We start from the raw sequence: 26,537 nt of genomic DNA, 5'->3' as shown, positions 1-26,537 counted from the left end.
TGTAGATGTTTCCCTAGGACTACATAAAGGCGATTGCATGATCTATCACAGCTGATCAAGTAAAAAAAAATCTCTTTCTACTATATAAAATTAACACAACCTATGCTTCCTTAGGTCCTAGGGACAGAGCCTAGTCAATGAGAAAACAATTTCATCTCCATTTCTTTTTTCATTTGTCCTGAGGGTTATGAATAAAGGGTTAATGACCTAAGAGCCTCAGGTGGACTGAAAAGCCCTGAGCAGAACAGTTGACTTGCCTGTTAAAACCTGTACAAAATTCTAATAAGGATAGTCACATACAAAACCTGCTATTTACCACTATCAGACTGCAGGGGGACTTACTCTCAGATGGATTCCTCTTGACTCCAAAGCCCTCTAACTTTTTTTTCCTCTAAAGCTCCAAGACCCACATACCAAGTGTCCACAAACTTCCATTCTGCAGAGGGACTGTGGCCTCCCTGCCCCGCAGCTGTTCTGATTAAAGAAAAGTTCTTTTCTGGAGTTGCCTATCAACTTCCTTTTAGTTCTATGGCGCTTCCTTCAATCCCCATGTACCATTGTGTAAGCTCAAATGGAATTTCTGCAACCTTCCCATCTAATTTTGGTCTGTTTTTAGATATAATAGAAAGAAATTAAACTATTAATATATCAGCTAAGTTGTCCAACTCATGACATGAAGAAACCAAGATGTAAAACATTACTCATTTCCAAAACTCAACTAATCCCTCCCCCCCCGCACCTCAACATTCCTCTATGACACATGGTATTAGGCATTTTATAATGAATTATCTAATTACTTTACTGGATCTTTGAGAGATTTGGGTAGGAATGGTCTCTGCAATGTGAATTGTTATGAAGACAAACTGTTTCTGGGATTTATGCACTTAGATAATTACAACATGGCAGAGAAATAGTTCAATGTTTAACTGGATTATGTAAGAGGACTGTTGAATACTAGGAATCTGTGTATGTATGGTGTGTGTGTGTGTGTGTGTGTGTGTGTGTGTGTGTGTGTGTGTGTGTATTAGGCATGGAAGTAGCAAAAAACAATTCTAGATACTATCTCAACAACCCATCTAAAGATAGATTAGAAATCTTATGATACTACACATGTAGTATATTTTACAAAAAAAAAAAAATAGCCTTCAAAGTATTTGCTGTCCTGTAAGTAGAAGCTAATGACAATATCAAGATGACAGCAGAGTGTAGTTCTGAGGTACTGGACAACAAGCAGAAAAATTCATACATGCAAGTATTGAACCCACTGTGTGATAAATGCAACAAGAATGGAGCCCAGAGTTCTGTGAGGCTGCAGAAAAGGGCTATCTAGTCCAACCAGATCATCGGAAGTTAGGAACATCTTCCAGAAAAATGACAACTGATCTAATCTTGTAAATTAAATAGGACATAAACTTTCACAAAGGTGATGAAAACCAGTTGCTACAGGCAGGGAAATAGTATGTACAGTACTCTGGTCTATGAAAGTGTAATGCTATTAAAACTGCAAAGTGCTGGCCACAGCTATTGTACAAAGTATTAGGGAGAAATGGCAGAGATGGTGGGAAAACAGGAGACGGAATGGACAGCACCGAAAAGCCTTGGACTTAAACTGTAAATGGATGTCTTTGGAGTGTTTTGATTAGAGAGTTTTAAAACTTCCAGGAATGACTGTAATTTACTCAGGTGACCAACAGAAGCGAGCATGCTGTCGTGACTTTGGTAGTCTCCAGAGATGATCCTTTCTGGGATCTCCTAGGGACAGAACAGCCTTCTTTGTCCTCTCATCATGGTTTTGCTCCATGAATTAATCCGTTGTACAAATCTTGGATTCTGAGGTTAAGATTTGGGAGCAATGCAGACGGAGATGTCAGCAAAGGAAAGATTGTGAGAGATGGTCTGCACAGTCCAGGTGATCAGTGGTCATCTCTGAATTCTGTTCTGGTAACCTTCCCACCCAGCTTATCCTGGGTTGTAATAATGAATGTATTTCTTATCAGATAGAGGATTCTTCTTCTTCTTCCTTCTTCTTCTTCTTCTTCTTCTTCTTCTTCTTCTTCTTCTTCTTCTTCTTCTTCTTCTTCTTCTTCTTCTTCTTCTTCTTCTTCTTCCTCTCTGCCTCCTCCTCCTCCTTTTACAAATTTGAGCTGTTTTTTCCTTTTTATTGGTTATTTTATTTATTTACATTTTGAATGTTATCTCCCTTCCTAGCCCTCCACAAACCCCTATCCCCTCCCCTGCCTCTATGAGGGTGCTCCCCCACCTGCCCACTCACTCCTGCCTTAGCACCCTAGCATTCCCTACTCTGGATCATCGATCCTCCACAGGACAAAGGGCTTCTCCTCCCATTGATGCCTGATAAGGCCATCCTCTGCTACGTATGCGGCTGGAACCATGGGTTCCAAGTGTACTCTCTGGGTGGTGGTTAAGTCCCTGGGAGCTTGGGGGCATATAGTTGGTTGACACTGTGGTTCTTCCTGTGAGGTTGCAAACCCCTTCATTGGGCTTTTTTTTTCATCTTTCATCTTTTCCATCACTAATGTCATCAGACTTGAAAGGTGAAACTGAAGACTCTCGAAGTGTGAGCCAAGCTTATGACATGCAGCTTAAACGCTCAACATGCTTACGAACCACACATGACATTATTGCTAATGGCAGTGACGATGCATTGGCTCTCCATTTCTCTCTGCTGTCTTAGGGACAGAGGGAGTAGGCAGCCATCTGCAAGCCAGGAAGAGGGCTTCATGAAGAGGCAAATTTCCAGGCTGCTTGATTTCGGATTTCTCACCCTCTATAACTGTGAGAAATAATGGACTTGTTCCAACCAACCACTCTTCCGTATATAATACTTTTATAAATGCCCAAGGAAAGTAGTGGACAGGAAGATGGAAAGATAAACAGAGATGTTTAAATACTGATGTCAGCTGGAGTCCAACACGAGGAAAAGCAGTAGACAAACTTATTTTATCTATAATAAGGAAAACCAAGCCCTATGGGCAATGGGAATGAAAGTGTCCAGTAAAGAGCCATTCAGGAACAAAGGAGGGAAAAGATTAGACAGTATGGGGATGGGAAAAGTTGTCAATGTAATCTTTTTTGATGCTGCTTTAATATTAGTGAAAGTCCATTGAAAATACTGAATGTGGAACTTTCTAGAGGTCCCCCTTAACCCCCACCACTTGCAGCTGCATATTTTCATTCATTCCCCTGGCTCTCCGAGCTTCTCTCCTGTTTCCTCCATTCCTGATCCTGACCCCCCCCATTTGCCTTCTCCTCCCCTCTCTCACCTAGGTCCTTCCCTCTGTTTGCTTCCCACGATTATTTTGTTCCTCCTCATAAGTGGGATTGGGCCTTCCTTGTTTAACTTCTTAGGGTATGTGGGGGTGTATCATGAGTATTCTGTACTTTTTGGTTAATACCCCCTTATCAGTAAGTACATACCATGCATGTTCTGGGTCTCACTCAGAAAATATCCTCAGAGGACACTTTCTAGCTCCATCTATTTGCCTGCAAAGGTCATGATGTCTTTGCTGAATATTATTCCATTGTAAACGAACCATTTTTTTTTCTGCACACATTCTTTGGTTGAGGTTGCTTCCAGTTTTTGGCTATTATGAATAAGGCTGCTATGAACACAGTGGAGCACATATCTTTGTGGTATGGTGGAGCATCTTTTGGGTATAGGAGAGGTACAGTTGGGTCCTCAGGTAGAGCTATTTCCAATTTTCTGAGGGACCTCCAGATTGATTTCCAGAGTGGTTGTACCAATTTGCAATCCCACCAGCTATGGAGGAGTGCTCCTCTTTTTCCACATCCTCCCGAGAATCTGCTGTGACTTGAGTTTTTTTTTTTATCTTAGTCATTTTGGTTGGTGTAAGGTGGAATCTTAGTGTGGGTGACTTTAGCTGAAATGCCCAAAAGCGGGGACATGGAACCTGAAGAGACCACCTCTAGTAGTTAGACAGGACCCCCAGTGGAGAGATGGGAACACCAAGCCACCTTCAAAATCTTCCACCCAAAATTGTTCCTGTCTTAAAGAAATGTAAGGGAAACATGTAGCAGAGACCAAATGAATGAAATCAGTGACTTTTCAAATTTGGGATCCATCCCAAGAGTGGGCCCTGATCCCTAACACTATTACTGATGCTATGTTGTGCTTGCAGACAGGGTGTGGCAATCCTCTGAGAGGCTCTATCAGCAGCTGAGACAGATGCAGATACCCAGAGCCAAGCATTAGACTGAGGTTTGGAGATCCCTGTGGAAGAGTTAGGGGAAGGATTGACTGAACTGAAGGGGATAGCAATCCCATAGGAAGACCAACAGTGTTAACTAACTTGGGCTCTGGGAGCTTCCAGAGACTAAGCCACCAACCAAAGAGCATACATGGGCTGGTCAGAGGCCTCTGGCACATATGTAGCAGAGGGCTGCCTTGTCTGGTCTCAGTAAGAGAGGATGTACCTAATCTTGCAGAGACTTGATGCCCTTGATGTCGGGGTGGTACCCTCTCAGAGGCAAAGGGAGGGGAAGAGGAGGGAGAACTCTGTAAGAGGGACTGAGAGAGGGAGCAACACTTGGGGCGTAAATAAATAACGACAAAATCAGAAAATACTGAATGTAGTAGAATAAATTCTAAGATTTCTTTCTTTGTCAGGATTAATGGGGATGTGAATTTAGTTTTTCTGAAATCTGATATACTTGCCACTTATGATTAATAAACATTTCTAGGGACCTCAAAGTCACTGAAACACTGGAAAATTATGTGGAACTCAATCTACAAATCTCAAGTATTACTCTTTGAAACTGTTAGAAGACAATGATTAATAATAATGGCTATTATGTATTGAATACTCTTCCAGGTTCCAGAAAGTTTCCTGGCCATTATATATTTTAAATCTTAGAATTTTGTAAGATACACATTATTGTTTCCAATTCATGTATGAAGCAACTGAACATTTTGGGGTTTATGCTATCTGGCCACATTGGTTCTGTTGTTCACATTAGTTATTTGTACATGAATCATATTCGTATAAGACAGTCCTTAGTAACATGCTAGGTATTACTTTCCTTAGTTCATAAGTAAGGATGCACAGGTAGACAGAATTTTAAGTAGCTCCAAGTCATAACTGATAAATACAGGAGTCAAACCATATTGTATTGATCATGGAGCTTAGACTCAGAGGTTTAATTCTAACCAGGTAGTAAAATATACAGCCCAGATACGTCCTCAATTTGCTTCTAAGTTGTTATTGCCATGTTTATAAAAAGAACATTTTGGTAATTTACTTCCTTTAATAAGTCCTTTCTTTAGCCTAAAGTCTCTTGGAATGATAGTATGAGAATTCAGAGTGAGAACCACTTTTAAAACTGACAATGTTGCTTCTTAAATTATATTGGACTAGACTTTTCTGCGTACATGGTAAGTAGTATTCATGACTCTACGTGACTTTAGTTCTTTCCTTTTTAAAAATTTTATTTATTTAATTTTATGTGATTTGGCATGAGTGTGTTGGGTCCCCTGGAACTAGAGTTATAGTCAGTTGTGAGCTGCCATTTGGGATTTGAACCTGTATTCTCTGGAAGAGCAGTCAGTGCTCTTAACTGCGGAGACATTTCTCCAGCCAACTTTATTTCTTTTAATGATGTAATATTAGTAATAAACTATGAGTCCAAGTTCCTTTTTTTGATTTTTAACAACTAACATAGTGTTTACTATTTGTTGCATTTGATTCTCAGTAGTATATTTCTCTAGATAGAATTTTCAAATATCCAACTCTTAAAAAATGCTGACTTCGTTAATATTGTACAGGCATTGTATAACTCAGGAACTCCCTATGGTTGCTTTACGACAACCATAAATTAAGTGATATATGAAAAGCATAACTCATCCTTTACTTAAGCCTCTCCAGGTTTTCCCTTCCAGCATAGAAGCAGCTGAAGGGTGAGGCTGGAGTCATGCTGAAGTGTCGTTTTCACGGTGTGATGTCATTCTTTCCTTGTACTTTCTTCTTGGTCCCTAATAACTATAGTCCATCCATGGGCAGAATCTCAGATAGAATGCATCTGTACTATGCAGACACGCAGTGGCCTTGCCCTTTGTCACACGCTGTCTTCCTTTATCCTCTAAGGTTTTGGGTGAAAGCTGAGGATGAACTCTGGAAGCATCTTGCAGTTTCTGACACTGTTGCAAGCCAAAGCAACCCCAGCCAAAGGCCTGACCTTTCCCCATAGTCAAAGATGCTAATCTCTTACCACTCCGTCCCTGCCTAACATGCACACTTCCCTACACAGGAAGAAGTTGTGGTTTTCCTTTGGAGATATTTTTTACTACATCTCTGTCCAGAGAATCATGGTACAGATGACGGTAGTACCAACAATTCAGCCATCGGAAGAGTAACATTTCTTACGAGGGGTTTGCTTCTCTTCAGTTCCTGTTCTTACCCAGTTTACGTTCATCTTTCCCATTTAATTTCAGTACATGTAATAGGTTACATTTTAACCAGCAGATTGATTACAAGGGGAGAGAAACAAGCAGGAAGCTTGTTATACAATTAAAACATGACACATAAATCCTCTTTTGGTAAAGTAAGTTATCTGTATAATTAGAATGAATTATTTAATATATTTGCTGTTGATCAATTAAACTTAAATTTTAAAAATCATTTGATTTGCCAAACAAAATTTCGTTTTACAAGCAGATATGTACATTGTAGCACCTGTAACAAGACCTCCCTAAAATCTAATTTAAAATAATTTGTTCAGTTATAATTTATGCCAATTTAACTGCTAAAATTAAAAAAAAATAAGCTCATGCTCCTTTGCCTCACTTGAAGGACATATAAAGGCTATATTGATTTACTTACCTCCAAGTTTTGCCCTGATGAAAATGTCTGATACTTTCCTGGAATTCCATCTCCTGTCCTGTTTTAGTTCTTCTGCAAGTATTGTTTGCCTTTTTATTGTTGTATGAAATCCTTTGTCTGGCCTAGGAACTCGATTTTGAGGTTTTACATCATGGAAACTCGCCAGGTTTGGTATGGCTCTGCCCACACCAGGCCTTAAATCAGCATCTCCACCAGGACTCATAAATCCCGAACAGGGGTCGCCCAAGGGCACATCGTCACGTAGTGGGGCTAATGGATATGCCTTGCCAAATGGTGGGGGATAGGGGTAGTGGACATGATAGTCTGGCAGGACTGAGGGAGGATAAGGATGGAATTTTAAAAACGTAGGGTTGAATTTCTTTTCAAATCTGCCACAGTTATGTCTGTCTTCAAATCCTTTCACAAAGGGCATGTTCATTTTCTGTAGAAGGTCATGGTAGTGTGGGTAATCTGGATGCTCAATAGCCTTTCCTTCTGAGAAGATGAACCTTTTAGGGATACTGATCTTTCCAGCAATGTGCTTAACCTCCATATCCATGGACTGTCTCATTATTTTTGAGGATTATGAATTAAATTCCTTTGATAATTCTTTACCCTTTAACTATTAAAAACCCATATTTCCAGTAATGGAAGATTAGGATTAATCTACCATACAATTATTAATTCAACTTTCTAAATGTTAGTCATATAAAAACTCTTAAGGTAATTTTTTTTTCTGCTGAAAGGGAGGTAGGCCGGTATAGCATTAGTGTATCATCATCATCATCATCATAAAAAACTCACAGAAAGAGCCTTTGTTGCCTGGCAACAGGTAGAACTGTAACCCATGGAACTACTTATTATGTACATCATAATGTAATTCTTTAGGAAAACCACAGGAAAAAGTGCTAGTAATATTTCCATTATACTGTTTTCTCCAATCCTCAGGAAACCAATACACACACACACACACACACACACACACACACACACACACACACACACAAATACACACAAATGAGAAATAAATACTTTCCTTGTTGGAATAAATTATAAACAATGGTATATGTTTAATTTAAACACACTAATAGTGAAGATATATTATACTGATTTTTAAGGAAAATAACTCATAAATCATAGCCAAAATAAAAGTCCATCCTTATATGCGTTAAATTATCTGCAGTTTCCTTAAGGTTACCACAATGTCCAGAATGAAAACAATGAAGTATTTATGTTATCTCAGTAAATGGCAGCATAAAAAAACAAGATCTGTTTTAAATGAGAAGCATAACAGTCTACCTAACAACTGTTTTTAACTAAACAATTTGGTTTTGCATAAGAACTACAATTACATTTAATTATTACAATTTGAGGGCTAAACGCTCACAACTCCCTTAAATGAAGAAAAAATACAAATAAGGTAAGCTACAAGAATATATACATCAGATCAATTGTATGCTAGTATAAGCAGAATGTGGCCACGCCCACCTATGATGGTTGAAAATTTGAGATAAACTACTAAACAAGCAGTAACGTTGAAATAAATGGGTAAGTTTTTCAGCATAAGGTCCTGGACACAGTTTATCCCAAACACAAAAGCCAGTAAGTTTTTACTCCATTTAGTATTAACCTCCTCTTCAAATCAAAGTGAAAAAATTTAACAGTTTCTAGTTTTTCAATATATTTGTATAAAATTTATTTTTATCCTAGTCGGACTATCATTAAGTTCTTCCAAAGGCAGAAAAGTGGATGCACAATTCTCTTTCAATTTAAAATACATTCTCATTATAGATGGTGTGTGAGTTGGTTTTGCATATTTTCTTGAATCCAAGTCGAGGAAGATGGTCTTCCAAGCTGAGTACTGAATGAAAGTTAATTTCATCTATGGTTTATTTCCTCCGTTTTTCCATCATGCCAGTTTTTCAGGCAATATCTTCAATTTCTTCTAGGTGTTCACTGCATGTATTTTCCATGAAGTTCCACACACTGATAATGCACCATCGTTCGCATTACAGCAGTCAGGAACTTCATGCCGTTGGCATTACTGTAGCCAGGAACTTTATGAGAGCTGTACATCCATTAAGTCATCAATTCTCAGGATCTGCTGCCATGAGGCACCTAAAGGCTGAAACTCAATACACAGACTGCCAAGGTACTAAGAGGGGCTTTTCCTTTGCTCACAGGCACCATGGGAAGGCAAAGGTTAGAACTTTGCGACACAAGATTCTTCTCGCTTTGGAATCTCAGACCAGACAGGTTCTGGAGGGTTTCCTTAGTGGCGCGGTGGCCTCGAAGCCAAGGGATCCCCTAGGGGGATCGACCTCTTGCCTCCCATGTGTACCCAAGAGGGGTCCCAAGCTAGGACACCTCCCGCAGATCACCCGAGCGGAAGTGGCGGCGTGTCCGTCGGTCCGTCCTTCCGGCCCGCCGTCCGCCAACTTCCGGCGGCGGGTGGGCGCGCGCCAGGTAACGACCTTCTGCGCCGAGGCTCGGCCGTCGGCGGCGTGTGGATGGAGGCCTTGGCCCCGGGCCCGGCTCCGCGGGGCCGGCGGCGGGCCAGGGCCTCGGGCTCCGTGCTCTCGGCGCTGTCGCTGGCCGCCGTCGTGCTCTCCGCCTTGCTGCGGGCGCCCCCTGCAGGTGAGGCTCGGCGCCGCATGGCGGGAGCTCTGGCTGCCGCGGCTCCTCACGAGAATTGCGTTGGTCCCGTGTCACGTGACTCCGTTTACACAAAGAAACCCTCTCTGGCTGGGACTGCACCAAAGAGCCTTGTTTTGTGTAGGAATCTTGAAAAGGGCCACATTTGCACAGTGTCGTGCAGGAGGTCCAGCTCCAGGATTATCCGAACTTTGAATTAAAAGTGCCTTAATAAACTTAAGCCCGTGGCTCATTGCCAGCCCTGTGTTTCAGAGCGAGTCTATATAGCGATTAATGGTACCGAATCTGTGCGGTGAGCCCAGTGAGCTTTTAGACATCCTTGAGAGTGGAGCGCCCTCTGTTGGTTCTGGATGTAAAATGCAGGGTGTAGTTGGAGGTGGAAACAGGTATCCCAGTTTCTAAAAAGACAGTGGAGAAAGAAATGAACTAGTATTGGCATTTTAGCTAGAAGGGTTTGGTGGCTGTGTGTGTTGAAATTATAGACTCACTAACAATAATCTATGTCCCATAGATCCTAAATAAATGTACTAAAGATACACTTGTGAGAGTTAAAGTTTATTCAGGAAACCAAGGATACAGACGTAGAAGTGTGAAGAAAGGGATACTGTGGATAAAGGAAAGAAATGGGACATGCTTACTAGTTTTTGTTAACTTGACACACACTGTTGTCACCTGGGAATAGGAGACCTCAATTGAAGATTTGACTATCCAACTGACGTATGAGCACGTCTGTGGGGGTATTTGCTTAGTTGATTTTGATGTGGGAAGGGCTAGTCCTCTGGGCGTGGTGTCATCCCTGGGCCGGTGGTCCTGGGCAGTGTAAGAAAGCCTGCTGAACAAGCCAGAGGAAGCTAGCTAGCAAGCACGATTCCTGGTAGCTTCTGCTTAACTTGCTGCAGTCTGGGCTTGAGTCCTTCCTTGATGCTTTTGCTTTCCTGGATGGTGTGTAACCTGTTAGGTGAAACAAACCCTTTTTAACCCTTCTCCCAAGTTGATTTGGGGCATGGTTTTTAATCACAGAAACAGAAAGCAAACTAGAACTGGGAGAGGGATATGAAGATTACTCTTACATAAAGTCCAAGCGTCGGGCACAAAGAGTTCAGTGAGGATAAATTGTCTCAAAGGACAAAGGTGCACTTGAGTATGGATCTTGGCCTCGTACTTGGTAATGCAAGTTTGTGTTTTTGTTTAAAAATATTGCCTGCCTTTTTTTTCTCCATTAAGGACTATCAAAAGTAGGATACGCTTTTAGTATCTTAACATGTAAACTGTTGATAGTAAATGCTGATAATTATATAGGACTTCATAGCTTCTACGATAGTCCTGTAAGGCTGGAATTACTCGCCAGTTTCATTTTGCAGATGAAAAGCTTCAAACTTGTAGTTTGCAGTAACTTTCCTGATGTAACCTTGTGGCAGAATTTGCATTTAACCTCTGCTGTGGCCTTAATGCCGGGCTCTGTCCTCTGTACTTGCTTGCTGTTAAGGCTCCTTGGGATTAAGGATTTACCGGCAGGCATAGCATTGCATTTCCCATTTGTTCTGTTTCTGGCAACACTCCACCCTACACTCATTCAACAATGAATGAAGACTCTCAGGATGTTTTTCAAAATTATTTTTCTTCACAGTTTTCACGTCAAAGGTGTAGTGCTTGCAAGCGATTCTTAAACACGGGTGCTTCCATCAGTAGAGTTTGTTCCGAGGAAAGTGATGCATGTGGATGAATAACTGTGTTCCATGACAGCCGATTAATGAGGTCAGGCAGGAAGTCTGAGGGAGGAGGGGTTTCTGATACGGGTCCTGTAAGGTGGGAGGATATTGTAAGCAGACACAGGAAGGCTGTGTTAAGATTTATAATGGGTAAGCCACAGGTATATGGAATTCTTTAAGGGATATGCAGAACCATAGGTAACATGTCATAGGAGACTCATAATTCCCGAAACGGAGTCAAGAAAAATTATACTCTTATTCTAATACTTAGGAATTAAAGACAAGACATACTTTGACCCCTTGTTTTCCTTCTGTTTTTCACAGTTGGACATTTGGCTCGAGTGCCAAGAGGTTTTCGCTTGACTCAAGATTCGCTGAAAATAGTGGGATCAACGCATTTTCCTGGTACTCATAAATAGCTTTTGAATAATTGGAATTTACTAGCCTCTGTTTACAGTTTAGCAGACCTGCTGAAAAGTGTCACGTTCCCCAGTTACTCTCCTCCTGCCGAGTTGAATTAAATGGTTTCTGTAGAGCTGGAGTCATCCAAGGACAATCCTGTGTGCAAAGAAAAGTTATTTCTAAAAGTTAATCTGAGGTTTCTTGTAGTGTTTTTTTTTTCTTACTTGTATGCACTCCTCACTATGATATAAAATGTGGGGAGCTTAAATATGCTAAAATAATTTCCAGGTGAGATCTAAATACAATAAAGATTTTGGATATGTCCTTTCAGAGAAGTCTGCACGTGAGGTGCAGCCGCAACTTTTTGAATTTTTATTGAGTTGATTTTCTTGCCATGAAACACTTTTTTTAATTTACTTTTTTAGTTGATGAGGTTGACAACTGTCAGCCCTCTCTAATTCTGCACCGTCACTCATCAAGCTGTCACGAGGCACCTGTTGTCACGAAGCAGGCACTCCTGGCCCTGAACACTACCCAGTGCCTTCAGATTGATGTTTGCTGTTCTCGTCTTAGTTAAAACCACACGTTGTATGGCCTCTGTATGACACTGTTTTATGTTGAGGTTCTTTAAGTACTTCATTCCTTTTTATATTTGAATAATGTTCTTACATATGTGACTGGTTTTACTTCTCTTAAGTCTGTCTTAGGAGACTCCTTTATGGCCAACATATCAGTGATCTGTTTAACCAATGGAAGAAATGCTAAAGTATTTTCCAGAGAGTCTGACCCTGTTTCTCTTAATACATGCAGGTCCAAATTTCCTAGTGTTCATGTCGACACCTGTTACTGTCCATCTGTGTGTGTGTGTGTGTGTGTGTGTGTGTGTGTGTGTGTTTTATGACGTCCATCCTAGTTGTGTGTGAAATGATACCGTCTGTGGTTTTGAGGTGTAATGCTGTTAATGACCAATGAGGTGCCTCCTCTCAAATACCTGTATAATATGTAGGTATCTTTTCGCAGGAATGCCTGTTTGAGACCACGTCTAGGTCTTACTTCTTTTGTTTAGTTGTAGAGTTCTTTATGTATCTTGACTGTTGGAAGCTTATTAGACATCATATGACTTACGGGTATTTTCTCCCATTCTGTGATTTAATGTTTCCTTTCCTTTCCTTTCCTTTCCTTTCCTTTCCTTTCCTTTCCTTTCCTTTCCTTTCCTTTCCTTTCCTTTCCTTTCCTTTTTTTTTCTTGTGAGATGGCCTTTCTCTGTGTAGCCTTGGCTATCCTTTGATAGCTCTGTAGACCAGGCTGGTCTCCGTGTCCCTCCCAAGTGCTGGGGCTAAAGGCATGAGCCATTACCACCTAATTGTATTTTTTACTCTTTGTCTTTTGAAAAAATACAGTTTAAACTTTGACGGTCTCACTTTATTCTTGTTTCCTTTTTAAGAGTCATTTTGATCCATTCTTAGTTAACTTCTGCTTTTGATAAATGCTAGAGCTAACCTCATTCTTTAGTGTATGGCTGTCCTCTCGTTGAAGGGATTATTCTGTCTTTTGAAGTCTGTCTTGTCACTGTTATTGAAAAGCAGTTAGCCATACCTGTGGGCTTAGCTGATAGGCACTCCATTCTGCTCTATTGGTCTGCATGGCTGCTGCTTATGCCAACATCTTGCTATTTTGATTAATTGTTGCTTTATGTTGAGTCTTTAAGTGCTTAATGGTGCTTAAATTTTGTTCTCTTTATGATTTTTGTTGCTACTGTGGGTCCTTGAAACTCCACATTAATTCTATAATCAGTATCAATTGCAACACAACGTGCACTGGGCCTGTAAAATAGGTGTCCTTTCCTTGAGCGCGTGTTAGATAGCCTCCCATTTGTGTCAGCCTAATTTCTCGTCAAGCTGCACACAGTCTGTGGTTATCAGGATACGAGGTTGTGGTTACGTTGTTTATTCTTATTTAGTTTTTAATGCTATTTTAAATGAAAGAATTTAATGTTTTAGATTTAATGTTTAGGCTTTAGATTGTTTCTTGCTGGATCTAGACATGCAGTTAGTACTTCCACATTGATAGGATTTTTTTTTGTCATTTGCAAAATTTATTAGCTGACACCTGGAAGTAGCTGCACGTCTTTGTTTCCAATATGAATGTAATTTCCTTTTTTGTACAGTTGCTTCCTTTACAGCTCATCAGTGCTGATTATAGCAAATTACCTTGTGTTGCCTCCGTCTGGGGGTCTGAGAGAGCAGCTCAGGTTCTGAATATTCAGCATAATGCTAACTGGTCTCAAAGATGCTCTTAATCAGACTGAAGAAGGTTCCTCCTGTTCCCGTGTGTTGAATGATTTTGCCGTGAAGAGTGTTGGATTTTTGTCAAATTGTCTTTGTACATCTGTGGAAACCACCATTTGATTTCATTTTATTACTATGATGCTTTACAGTGATTGTTTTTTTTTGTAAAGTAGCCTTCCAGTTTGGGAACAAATTTCGGTTGATCATAATGTTTAATCCTTTGTTCCTCATGATGTGTGGTCCTTTCCTTTGTTAAAACAACAACAACAACATTGTGCTAGTTATGTCTTTGGAGGATGCGGGGGGCGGGGGGAGGGAAGTCCATGAAAGCCACCCTCCACCTTTGTGTGGAGGTTGGAGGACAAATTAAAGGAGTTGGTCCTCCCCTTCAGTTCTGTGGGTGCCGCAAATTGAGTTTGTTCTGTCAGACATGAAGTGTCTAGGTGTGTATATCTTCTTGAATTTTCCCTTGCTGAAGTTCAGTTATCTTCTTAAGTTTGTGTGTGGGTTTGTGATAATTGTGAAGTTTGGGAAGGTTTTAATCAATGTTTCTTCAAGCATTCTCTGTAATGTTTCGCTCTACTTTTCCTGGACTCTGATGATTTCCTTGTATCCAAGCCATGGTTCATTTACCTTTATTCTCAGGTTCGCATCTCTCTGTCTGGATCCCCCTAACCCCACCCCCGAGTGGCTTCTCTAACGGCTTCTGTCCCTTCTGCTGCTTAATCTCCTGCCGATGTTGACACAGCCATTTTCCTTTAAGCTAATATGCTTTTTAGTTTGGATTTTTTTCTGGTTCTTCTTAATCTTTTCATTGATATTCTCTACTTGAAATGACTGTAAATCATATTTTTATTAGTATTTGAGGTATGGTTTTCTTGGCTTATACTTAAAATAGCAAATTTAATATTCTAATCAGTTGAGCCAAACGTTTGTTCTTTCTTAAGGTTACTTTACTATATTTTTTTACTTGTGTATTTCCTTAATCTTTTTTATTTGTCTTTTTTTAAATTTGAAAACAGGACATTTAAAATAATATTGCATAGTGATTCTGTAAATAAAATTATTTGCCTTATTAAGATAGGGAGGTGTGTTTTGGCTAACTTAATTTTCTTTGCCTATTAATTCCAAGGTCAGTTATTTTAGGGTAATGAGTAGCTAGAATCTTAAACATTTGTCACCAGTTAGTCCTTTAGGCTTTATAGAGGGTTCTCTGCCCTCCTCCTCCCTTTTGGCCTAATTTTAGTTTACATATAGACAGGTGACAGTTATGCCTTCCTCTCCACTTTAAGCTGTGTATGACCTCAGTTGCATTCCGACGTGAATGTATACAGTCCTGGGCATACTCACATTCTTATGCATGGATTGGTGTTCTTCTTTCTCTTTGGAATGTGTTAGAATTTTTCAGAGTTCCAAATATCATTTGCTAGTTTGTTTCTCTTAAGAATTTTGGATACTATACTTCCCGCAATCAAACTATTCAATACAGTATACTATAAAACCCAGTAGAAATGGCCAGAGGACATTGGACAGTTCCAGGGGCAGTCCTCTTAGAGGAAAAGACTGAAGGTGTCTGAGTGCTCTTTACTCCCTCTGGTGGCTGCCAGGCTATTGGTGCAGTATATTTTCAAACCTTTGTCAAGACTTCTCAAGGTTGCTAGAGAGGTGGGGAGGAGGAGTTGGAACAGGGCATAATAAAATGCTACAAGGTTCGCTTTTTATAAGTGCAGTAGTTCTCTACTGCAACAGAGCGCCACATAGTAGGTGGCTTAGACAACAGAAAGTTTTCAGAGTTCTGGAGGCTGGGATTCCACAATAATCGTGTTAGTGGTTCTGGGTCCTATGAGGGCTATGAGCAAAAGGTTTGTTCCAGACTTTGCTTGGGCGACCTTCTCCACGAATCTCTTCTATGTCTTCCCCTGTATTTGAATGTATGTTTCCCCCTTTATGTGAGCACTAGTCATATTGAATTTGGATCCACTCTATAGACTTGAGTTCCTTTGCAGAGGCTATATATCCCAGTGAGTTCACATTCTCAGTGTGGCTTAATAATTGACGATAAGAGAGGACCGCACCGTTCAGCCCACACATGGAAATAGGTAATGGACTCCCCTTTCTCTCCTCTCCTGTGCCTTCCCTCCCTCTCCTTTCTTTCTCACCTCTTTCCCTCTGTCAATTTGCTTTCTTTAATTTTTTTTTAAAGTTAAATATTAAAAACTTTATTGGGGTAGTTCATTCCACCCATTTTTACTAGTGTATCAATTATATAAAATAGTACTTGTCATTATTATGTTTTAGCCATAGATAGCATGCTTGATCACATTGCTGTCCTTGTGCCCCCCGACCTTCTCCTTTCATACCTTCCTAAACATATTTAGGGTTAGGGAGATGGCTCAGGTGTAAGAGTGCTTGCTGTCTGTGCGAGCGGATCTGATTTCAAGTACGCAGCTCCATGTAAAAGCTGGTAAGGTCCTGCATGCCTGCAGCCCCAGCATTGAGGGAAGGAGAAAGGGCCATCGTGAGCTCACTAGCTAGACTGCCTGGCAGAAACTGAACTTCAGGCTCCGGGAGAGTCTGTTTGAATAGAATAAGAGGGAGAACAATAGGAGATCATCAACTCCTTTCTCTGCACTTACACCCTCATATTAATAAGCTGCATTCACCATACACACGCACCACACAACTCAGGTTCTGTGGATGAGAGAGATCATCACTGTGGATCTTGCTGAGCCTGATCTGTTTCACTTACCAGGATCTCAAGTGCAATCACGCCCCCCTCCCCATAACACAATTTCATTATTTTTCATGGTTGAATAAAAGTCACATTTAAAAAACATCCATGTTGTTTTATACTGAGGCTGATTTCTATTATGTGGGTGTCATGACTAGTGCCACAGTAATCATCAGTGTGCAGTTCCTCTATGCTGATGCCCATCTCCATGTCCTGTGAGAGCTGAAGACAGCACTGTTTTCATGTTTTGTAGACCTCCATACCAATTTCTATAGTAGCTGAGGAAATGCATCCATCAGCAGTGTAGAGGACACCCACGCCCACCTAACCATGTCCCCTCTAGTACGTTCCTTGTTTTCTCTTTAAAATATGTCCTTGTTCTTTGAGATTATAATATACTTAGATAATTTCCTCTTCTCTTTCCTCTGTCCACACCCTCCCAGATACCCCTCATTGTTCCTTTTTCTAATTCAGGGCTTTATTTATGGTTGTTGTTGTTGTTGTTGTTGTTGGTGGTGGTGGTGGTGGTGTGTGTGTGTGTGTGTGTGTGTGTGTGTGTGTGTGTGTGCATACATAAATACAGCCTGCTCAGTCTGTATAACGTTACTTGTGTATGTTTTCAGGGCTTACTCTCTGGTGTTGGATAGCCAGTTGGTGTGCTCTTCCCCGAGGAAGACTGTTCCTGCTCACAGGTTTCCTTAGTTGTTCATAGTTCTGTGTAGGGTTGAAGCTCTTGATGGAATGAAGTCTCCATATGGTTTTAACTTGCCCTTGATTACTGTGTAAGGATGATGACTTTTCAGCTATTCATTGGGCATTCAGATTCTTTTTTTCTTGATTTGTTTTATGGAAAATATTTTTTTCATACAGTCTATCCTAATTACAGTTTCCTCTCCTGTTCCTCTTCCTAGTTCCTTCCCATCTAATCCCCCCTCTGCATCCACCCTTTCTAAGTCTCTCATTGTAAGCATTATAGACATCTAAGGGATAATATAATATAATGCAACAACAGAAACAAAGAAAAAACCAACAGAAGAAAGATAAAACACAACAGAAGGAAGAGTCCAAGAAAGACATAGATACAGAGAACCACGTGTTCTCTTGCATAGTCACTAATCTCATAAAAATCACTAAACTAGAAGCCATATATGGGAAGGACCTATAGGGTAAAAGCAGCAAGGGTGGGGGGAAAGGAGAGAGGGAGAGGGAGAAGAAGAGGGAGAAGGAGGGGGGAGGAGATGTTAATCCTACTGATCCATGAGCATGGGACATCTTCTCTCTTCTGAGTTCTTCCTCAGTTTCTTTCTTTAGAGCCTTGAAGTTCTTGTCACACAGGACTTTCACTTGTTTAATTAGAATTACACCAAGATATTTTATATTATTTGTGCTGTCATGGAGGATATTATCTCCTTCTTTCTCAGACTGTTTATTGCTTGTATAGAAGAATGCTACTGATTTCTTTGAATTAATTTTGTATTCAGACACTTTGCTTATCAGCTGTAGGAGTTATCTGATAGAATTTTTGGGGTCACTTGTATATGCTATCATATCATCTGTCAATAGCAATACTTGACTTCTTTCCAATTTGTATTCCCATTGATCACCTTTAATTGTCTTATTGCTCACTAGAATGTGAAGTACCATACTGAATAGATAGGGAGAGAGTGGACAGCCTTTTCTTGTCCCAACATTAGTGGAATTTTTTTAAAGTTTCTCTCCATTTAACTTGATGTTTGTTTTCTACTTGCTGTGTATTGTCTTTATTGTGTTTAGATATGCACCTTATATCCTTTTAACATGAAGATTTTTAATATAAAGGGGTGTTATACTTTGTCAAAGGCTTTCTCAGTATCTAATGAGATGATATTTTTTTTCTTTCAGTTTGCTTATATGGCAGATTATGTTGATGGATTTTCATATATTGGACCACCCCTGCAACCTGGGATAAAGCCTACTGAATCATAGTAGATGTTGTCTTTGATGTGTTTTGGATTTGGTTTGCTAGTATTTTGTTGATTATTTTTCCATCTATGTTCATAAGAGAAATTGGTATGAAGTTCTCTTTCTTTGTTGAGTCTTTGCCTGGTTTAGGTATCAGGGAGACTTGTTCTCTCACAGAATGAGTTTGGCAATATTCCTTCTGTTCCTACTTGGTGGATTAGTTTGAGGAGTATTGACATTAGCTCTTCTTTTAAAGTCTGGTAGAATTCTGTTCTAAATCCATCTGGCTTGGGACTTTTATGGTTGGGAGATATTTAATGAATACTTCTACTTCCTTAAAAGTTATAGTACTATTCTGATGTACTGAATGGTTATAGAACTATATAAGGTCAGTTTATCTAATTGTGATTTAGCTTTGGTAATTGGTATCTGTCTAGAAAATCATCCATTTCATTTAGATTATCCCATTTTGTGGAGTAAAGGCTTTTGAAGTAAGAACACGATTCTTTGAATTTCCTCAATGTTATGTCTCCCTTTTCATTTCTGATTTTGTTAATTTGTGTACTGTCTCTACCTTTTAGTTAGTTTGGCTAATGGTTTGTCTTATTGATTTTCTCAAAGATCAGGTCTTGGTGTCATTGATTCTTTATGTTGTCTTTGTTTCTAATTGATTGATTTCAACCCTGAATTTGATTATTTCCTGCTGTTTAGTACTCCTGAGGGTGCTTGCTTCTATAATTTTTTTAAAAAAAATTTAATTGGATATTTTTATATTCACGTTTCAAATGTTATCCCCTTTCCTGATTTCCCGTCCACAAACTCCCTATATCATCACCCCTCCTCCCTTTTCTATGAGAGTGTTCTCCCACCCATCCAACCAACCCTTCCTGCCTCCCCACCGTGCTGTTTCCCCACATTGGACGATCCGGCTTTGGCAGGACCAAGGGCTTCTCCTGCATTTTGTGCCCAACAAAGCCATTCTCTGATACATATGCAGCTGGAGCCATGGGTCTGTCCGTGTGTACTCCTTGGATGGTGGTTTAGTGCCTGGGAGCTCTGGTTCGTTGTTGATATTGTTGTTCTTATGGGGTTGCAAACCCCTTCAGCTCCTTCAAACCTTCCTCTAACTCCTACAGTGGGGACCCTGTTCTCAGTTCAGTGGTTGGCTTGCAAACCTCTGCCTCTGTATTTGTAATGCTCTGGCAGAGCCTCTCAGGCGACAGCTATATCAGGCTCCTGTCAGGATGCATATCTTGGCATTTGCAGTAGTGACTGGGTTTGGTGGCTGTATATATATATATGGGCTGGATCCCCAGGTGAGGCAGTCTCTAGATGGCCTTTCCTCCAGTCTCTGCTCCAACCTTTGTCTCCATATTTCCTGCTATGAATATCTTTGTTCTCCCTTCTAAGAAGGACTGAAGCATGTTCACTTTGGTCTTCCTTCTTGAGCTTCATGTGGTCTGTGGATTGTATCTTGCTTAATCCAAGCTTTTGGCTAATATTCACTTATCAGTGAGTGCACACCATGTGTGTGTGTGTGTGTGTGTGTGTGTGTGTGTGTGTGTGTATACACACACATATATATTTTGTGATTGGGTTACCTCACTCAGGATGATATTTTCTAGTTCCGTCCATTTGCCTATGAATTTCATGAAGCCATTGTTTTTAATAGCTGAGTAGTACTCCATTATGTAAATATACCACATTTCTGTATCCATTCCTCTGTTGAGGAACATCTGAGTTATTTCCATCTTCTGGTTATTATAAATAAGGTTGCTATGAACATAGTGGAGCATGTGTCCTTGTTCTGTGTTGGAGCATCTTTTGGGTATATGCCCAGGAGTGGAATAGCTGGGTCCTCAGGTAGTACTGTGTCTAATATTCTGAGGAACCACCAGACTGATTTCCTGAGTGATTGTACCAGCTTGAAATCCCATCAACAATGGAGGAGTGTTCCTCTTCTCTACATCCTTATCAGCATGTGTTGTCACCTGAGTTTTTTATTTTAGCCATTCTGACTGGTGTGAGATGGAATCTCAGGGTTTTGATTTGGATTTCCCTGATGACTAAGAATGTTGAACATTTCTTTAGGTGCTTCTCAGCCATCTGATATTCCTCAGTTGAGAATTCTTTGTTTAGCTCTTTATCCCATTTTTACATAGGGTTATTTAATTTTCTGGAATCTGCCTTCTTGAATTCTTTGTATATATTGGATATTAGTCCTCTATCAGATATAGGATTGTTAAAGGTCTTTTCCCCGTACATTTTTTGGTTGCTGTTTTGTCCTAATGCCAGTGTCCTTTGCCTTACAGAAGCTTTGCAATTTTATGAAGTCCCATTTGCCGATTCTTGATCTTAGAGCATAAGCCATTGGTGTTATATTTAGGAAATTTTCCCTAGTGCCTCTGTTCGAGGCTATTTCCCACTTTTTCTTCTATTAGCTTGAGTGTATCTAGTTTTATATGTCAGTCCTTGATCCACTTGGATTTGAGCTTTGTACAGGGCAATAACAATGGATCAATTTGCATTCTTCTACATGCAGTCCTCCAGTTGAACCAGCACCATTTTTTGAAAATGCTATCTTTTTTCCATTGGATGGTTTTAGCTGCTTGTCAAAGACCAAGTGACCATAGGTGTGTGGGATCATTTGTGGGTCTTCAATTATATTCCATTGATCTACCTGCCTGTCTTTGTACCAATACCATACAGTTTTTATCCTATTGCTCTGTAATACAGCTTGATGTCAGGGATGGTGATTCCCCTAGAAGTTCTTTTATTGTTGAGGATAGTTTTCACAATCCTGGGTTTTTTGTTATTCCAAATGAATTTGCAAATTGCTCTTTCTAACTCTATGAAGAATTGATTGAGTTGAAATTTTTATGGGGATTGCATTGAATCTCTAGATTGCCTTTGGCAAGATGGCCATTTTTAAATATTAATCTTGCCAATCCATGAGCATGGGAGATCTTTCCATCTTCTGAGATCTTCAGTTTCTTTCTTCAGAAACTTGAAGTTCTTGTCATATAGATCTTTCACTTGCTTGGTTAGAGTCACATTGAGGTATTTTATGTTATTTGTGACTATTGTCAAACGTGGTGTTTTCCCTATTTTTTTCTCAGCCTGTTTAACCTTTCAGTAGAGGAAGGCTACTGAATTGTTTGAGTTATACCCAGACACTTTGCTGAAGTTGTTTATCAGATTTAGAAGTTCTCTCGTGGAATTTTTGGGGTCACTTAAGTATACTACCATATCTGCGTATTACTAGATATTTTGACTTCTTCCTTTCCAATTTGTATCTCTTTGACTGCTTTTTGTTGTCTGATTGCTCTGACTAGGACTTCAAGTACTGTATGGAATAGATAGGGAGAGAGTGGGCAGCCTTGTCTAGTCCCTTATTTTATTGGGATTGCTTCAAGTTTCTCTCCATTTAGTTTGATATTGGCTACTGGTTTGCTGTATATTGCTTTTACTATGTTTAGGTATGGGCTTTGAGTTCCTGATGTTTCTAAGACTTTGAACATGAAGGGGTGTTGAATTTTGTCAAATGCTTTCTCAGCATATAATGAGATGATCCTGTGTTTCTTTTCTTTGAGTTTGTTTATATAGTGGATTACATTGACAGATTTCCATATATTGAACCATCCCTGCATTCTTGGGATGAAGCCTACTTGATCATGATGGATAATTGTTTTGATGTGTTCTTGATTTCAGTTTGCGAGAATTTTATTGAGTATTTTTGCATCTATATTCATAAGGGAAATTGGTTGAAGTTCTCTTTCTGTGTTGGGTCTTTTTGTGGCTTAGGTATAAGCATAATTGTGACTTCATAGAAGGAATTGGGTAGTCTTCCTTCTGTTTCTATTTTGTGGAATATTTGGACAGATTCTGTATTAGATCTTCTATGAAGGTCTGATAGAATTCTGTACTGAACCCACTTGGACCTGGGCTCTTTTTGGTTGGGAGACTTTTAATAACTGCTTCTATTTCTTTAGGAGTTATGGGGTTGTTTAGATGGTTTATCTGTTCCTGAGTTAACTTTGGTACCTGGTATCTGTCTAGAAAATTGTCCATTTCCTCCAGATTTTCCAGTGTTGTTGAGTATAGGCTTTTGTAGTAGGATCTCATGATTTTTGGGATTTTCTCAGTTTCTGTTGGTATGTCCCCCTTTTCCTTTCTGATTTTGTTAATTTGGATACTGTCTGTATGCCCTCTGGGTAGTCTGACTAAGGGTTTATCTGTCTTGTTGATTTTTCCAACAAGATTGTTGAATTTTTTCTGGTTTTGTTGATTCTTTGTATAGTTCTTTTTCATTTTTTCTACTCTGTTGATTTCAGCCCTGAGTTTGATTATTTCCTGCCGTCTACTTCTCTTGAGTATATTTCCTTCTTTTTGTGCTAGAGCTTTTAGGTGTGATGTCAAGCTACTAGTGTATGCCCTCTCCAGTTTCTTCTTGGAGGCACTCAGAGCTGTGAGTTTTCCTCTTATCACTGCTTTCATTTTGTTCCATAAATTTGCATAAGTTTGGGTATGGTGTGCCTTCATTTCCATTAAATTCTAAAAAGTCTGTGATTTTTTCTCTTTATTTCTTCCTTGTCCAAGATGTCATTGAGAAGAGCATTATTCAGCTCCCATGTGTATGTGGGTTTTCTGTCGGTTTTGTTTTTATTAAACACTAGCCTTAGTCCATCATGGTCTGATAGGATGCATGGGATTGTTTCAATCTTCTTGCATCTGTTGAAGCCTATTTTGCGACCAATTAGGTGGTCAGTTTTGGAGAAGGTACTGTGAGGTGCTGAGAAGAAGGTATATTTTTTTTTTGTTTAAGGTTGAAATGTTCTATAGATATCAATTAAATACATTTGGTTCATGACTTCTGTTAGTTTCTCTGTGTCTCTATTTATTTTCTGATTCCATGATCTGTGCATTGATGAGAGTGGGGTGTTGAAGTCACCCACTATTATTGTATGAGGAACAATGTATGCTTTGAGCTTTAGTAAATTTTCTTTTATGAATGTGGTTGCCCTTGCATTTGGAGCATATGTATTCAGATATCCTAAACCAAAACTCTTAGAACTGAGAGTTCCTCTTGGTGGATTTTTTTTCTTTGATGAATATGAAGTGTCCTGCCTTATCTTTTTTGATAACTTTTGGTTGAAAGTTGATTATATTTGATATTAGAAATGGCTACTTCAGCTTGTTTCTTGGGACCATTTGCTTGGAAAAATTTGTCCCAGCCTTTTCCTCTTAGATAGTGTCTGTCTTTTCCAGCACTTGGGTGCTTTTCCTATATGCAGGAAAATGCTGGGTCCTGTTTATGTATCCAGTCGGTTAGTTTATGTCTTTTTATTGGGGAATTGAGTCCATTGATATTGAGAGATATTAGGGGCCAATGATTGTTGTTTCCTATTATTTTTGTTGTTAGAGGTGAACTTGTTTGTGTGGCTCTCTTCTTTTGGGTCAGTTGAAAGAAGATTACTTTCTTGCTTTTTCTAATGTGTAGTTTTCCTCCTTGTGTTGGAGTTTTCCATCTGTTATCCTTTGTTGAGCTTGATTTATGTAAAGATATTGTATAAATTTTGTTTTGTCATGGTTTTGGTTTCTCCATGTATGTTAATTGAGAGTTTTGCTGGGTATAGTAGCCTGACCTGGCATTTGTGTTCTCTTAGGGTCTGTATGATATCTGCCCCGGATCTTCTGGCTTTCATAGTCTTTGTTGAGAAGTCTGGTGTTTTTCTGATAGGTCTATCTGCCTTTATATGTTACTTGACCTTTTTCCCTTTTAATATTCTTTCTTTGTTTTGTGCATTTGGTGTTTTGACTATTATGTGCCTGGAGGAATTTCTTTTCTGATCTAATCTTTTTGGAGTTCTGTAGGCTTCTTGTATGTTTATGGGCATCTCTTTCTTTTGTTGAAGATATCTTGGCCCTTTATGTTGGGAATCTTTGCTTTCTTCTATACACATTATCCTTAGGTTTGATCTTTTCATTGTCTCCTGGACTTACTGAATGTTTTGGGTTAGGAGCTTTTTGTGTTTTGCATTTTCTTTGACAGTTGTGTCAATGTTTTCTATGGTATCTTCTGCCCCTGAGATTCTCTCTTCTTTCTCTTGTATTCTGTTGGTGATGCTTGCATCTACGACTCCTGATCTCTTTCCTAGGTTTTCTATCTCCAGGGTTGTCTCCCTTTGTGATTTCTTTATTATTTCTATTTCCATTTTTAGATCCTGGATGGATTTGTTCAATTTCTTTACCTGTTTGGTTGTGTTTTTCTGTAATTCATTAAGGGATTTTTGTGTTTCTACCTGTTTATTTGTGTTGTCCTGTATTTCTTTAAGGGAATCATTTATGTCCTTTTTTTCTGAGATTTGATTTTAAGCCAGAATCTTGCTTATCCAGTGTGTTGGGTTATCCAGGACTTGCTGTGGTGGGAGAACTGGGTTCTGAAGATGCCAAGTGACCTTGTTTTCTGTTTCTTACGTTCTTGCACTTGCCTCTCGCTACCTGGTTATCTCTGGTGTTAGCTGGTCTTGCTGTTTCTGACAGTGGCTTGACCCTTTTGTAAGTCTATGTGTCAGCACTTCTGGGAGACCAGCTCTCCAGGTAGGATTTGGGTGCTGAGAGCTGTAGTATAGAGTCTGCTCCAGGCACAGAAGGAAACAGGAAGAATCCAGTTCCAGGTTGCTTTTCGGTTCTTGCATCCTGATGGCTCTCGGAAGGTTTCTCCAAGCAGAAGTGATGGTCTCACCTGTGCTCCCATGTGTGTCAGCATACCTGTGAGACCAGCTCTTTCTGATGGGATGTCGAACAGAGAGCTGTGGCACAGGGACAGCTCCAGGCACATATAGAAACCACTATTTCTTTATTTTTATTTGCCTCCTTTTTTAATGCCTATAACTGTTTGTGTGTATTTTTCTCTATTTCTTTAAGGGATTTATTAATTTCCTCTTCAAAGGCTTGCATCATCTTTATAAGATTGTATTTAAGATCATCTTCTTGCGATTCATTTTTATTAGGATATCCATGGTTTCTGTAGCAGTATAGCTGGACTCTGGTAGTGCCACATAGCCCTTGGTCTTGTTAGTTGTGTCCTTGAACTGTCCTTTAGGGATTTTGCTTTCCTTGGTGTTGGCTGGATGATCCTGATGGTTGCAGGACTTCTCAGGAGGGCGAGGGCAGCCATAGGCCAGACAGTGGAAGTCAGAGTTCTGGACTTTTCTGTCTGTGCCTTACATGGAGCCCACTGACAAGGGATTGGTGGGACAACATTCCCAGTTGGTAGCTCTTGGAGTCTCCCTGAGTCTCTACCAGGAAGCTGAATGCTCTTGGGGGCCCAGGAAGCCTCATCAGGACCAAAGAGCAAGCCCCAAGCTAGATAATGGATTTCAGGAGACCAGGCACCACTCACCTCTGCCAAACTGTGTCCTGGGTAGACTGTACGGGAAGGGATTAGTGGGGCAATGTTCTAAGCTGATTAATCTTTATTCTGTTTCCATGGTGGATGTGGGGGCCTGTTTAGGTCTTGAACAGTTTTATTCATTCCCTTCCACTGTTTGTGTTCTCCTGCATTTCTTTACGGAATTTATTAAGTTCTTCCTACTGTTGTTTGGTTTTCCTGGATTTAAGAGATTTATTTGTTTCCTCATTGAGCATCTCTATAACCTTCTAAGGTGGTTTTAAAGTTGTTTTCTTGTGCTTCAGCTATGTTGGAATATTTAGTTTTCTTTGGTAGATTTGCTGGGCTATAGTGGATATATACTGTCTTGGCTGTCCTTGATTGTGGCTGTACGGTGGCGTGTATGTATCTGGGATTGAGATGGTAAAAGGATTAGGTGCTGATTTCTGGTTTGTCTTTATTGGTGGGTGCTTTGTCCTTTGATTTCTGTTTCCTCTGTTTCCCTGGCCTCTTCAGCTGTGGTGTTCACAGAGAATGTCTGCTGGTGTTAGAGGCTGGGAT

General features: G+C 39.9%; 2 protein-coding genes across 2 annotated transcripts in view; one reads left to right on the top strand and one right to left on the bottom strand.

Moving 5' to 3' along the window:
• The window catches only part of Spata48 (spermatogenesis associated 48), a 52,819-nt gene extending 45,306 nt beyond the window's left edge, over positions 1-7,513 (bottom strand). Inside the window, exon 1 of the mRNA XM_032916536.1 lies at positions 6,858-7,513. Coding sequence (XP_032772427.1) covers positions 6,858-7,428 — 571 coding nt within the window. The 5' untranslated portion in view covers positions 7,429-7,513. The remainder of the gene's footprint in view (positions 1-6,857) is intronic.
• A 1,677-nt stretch (positions 7,514-9,190) lies between these two features.
• Positions 9,191-26,537, top strand: part of Zpbp (zona pellucida binding protein) — a 162,689-nt gene continuing 145,342 nt past the window's right edge. The window contains exons 1-2 of the mRNA XM_032916764.1: positions 9,191-9,494; positions 11,546-11,626. Of these exons, the coding sequence (XP_032772655.1) occupies positions 9,191-9,494; positions 11,546-11,626 (385 nt within the window). The remainder of the gene's footprint in view (positions 9,495-11,545; positions 11,627-26,537) is intronic.

This window comes from Rattus rattus, chromosome 11, assembly GCF_011064425.1.
Source record: "Rattus rattus isolate New Zealand chromosome 11, Rrattus_CSIRO_v1, whole genome shotgun sequence".
NCBI lineage: Eukaryota > Metazoa > Chordata > Mammalia > Rodentia > Muridae > Rattus > Rattus rattus.
The sequence above is the reverse complement of the archived record's forward strand: the minus strand, read 5'-3'. Positions and strand labels throughout refer to the sequence as shown.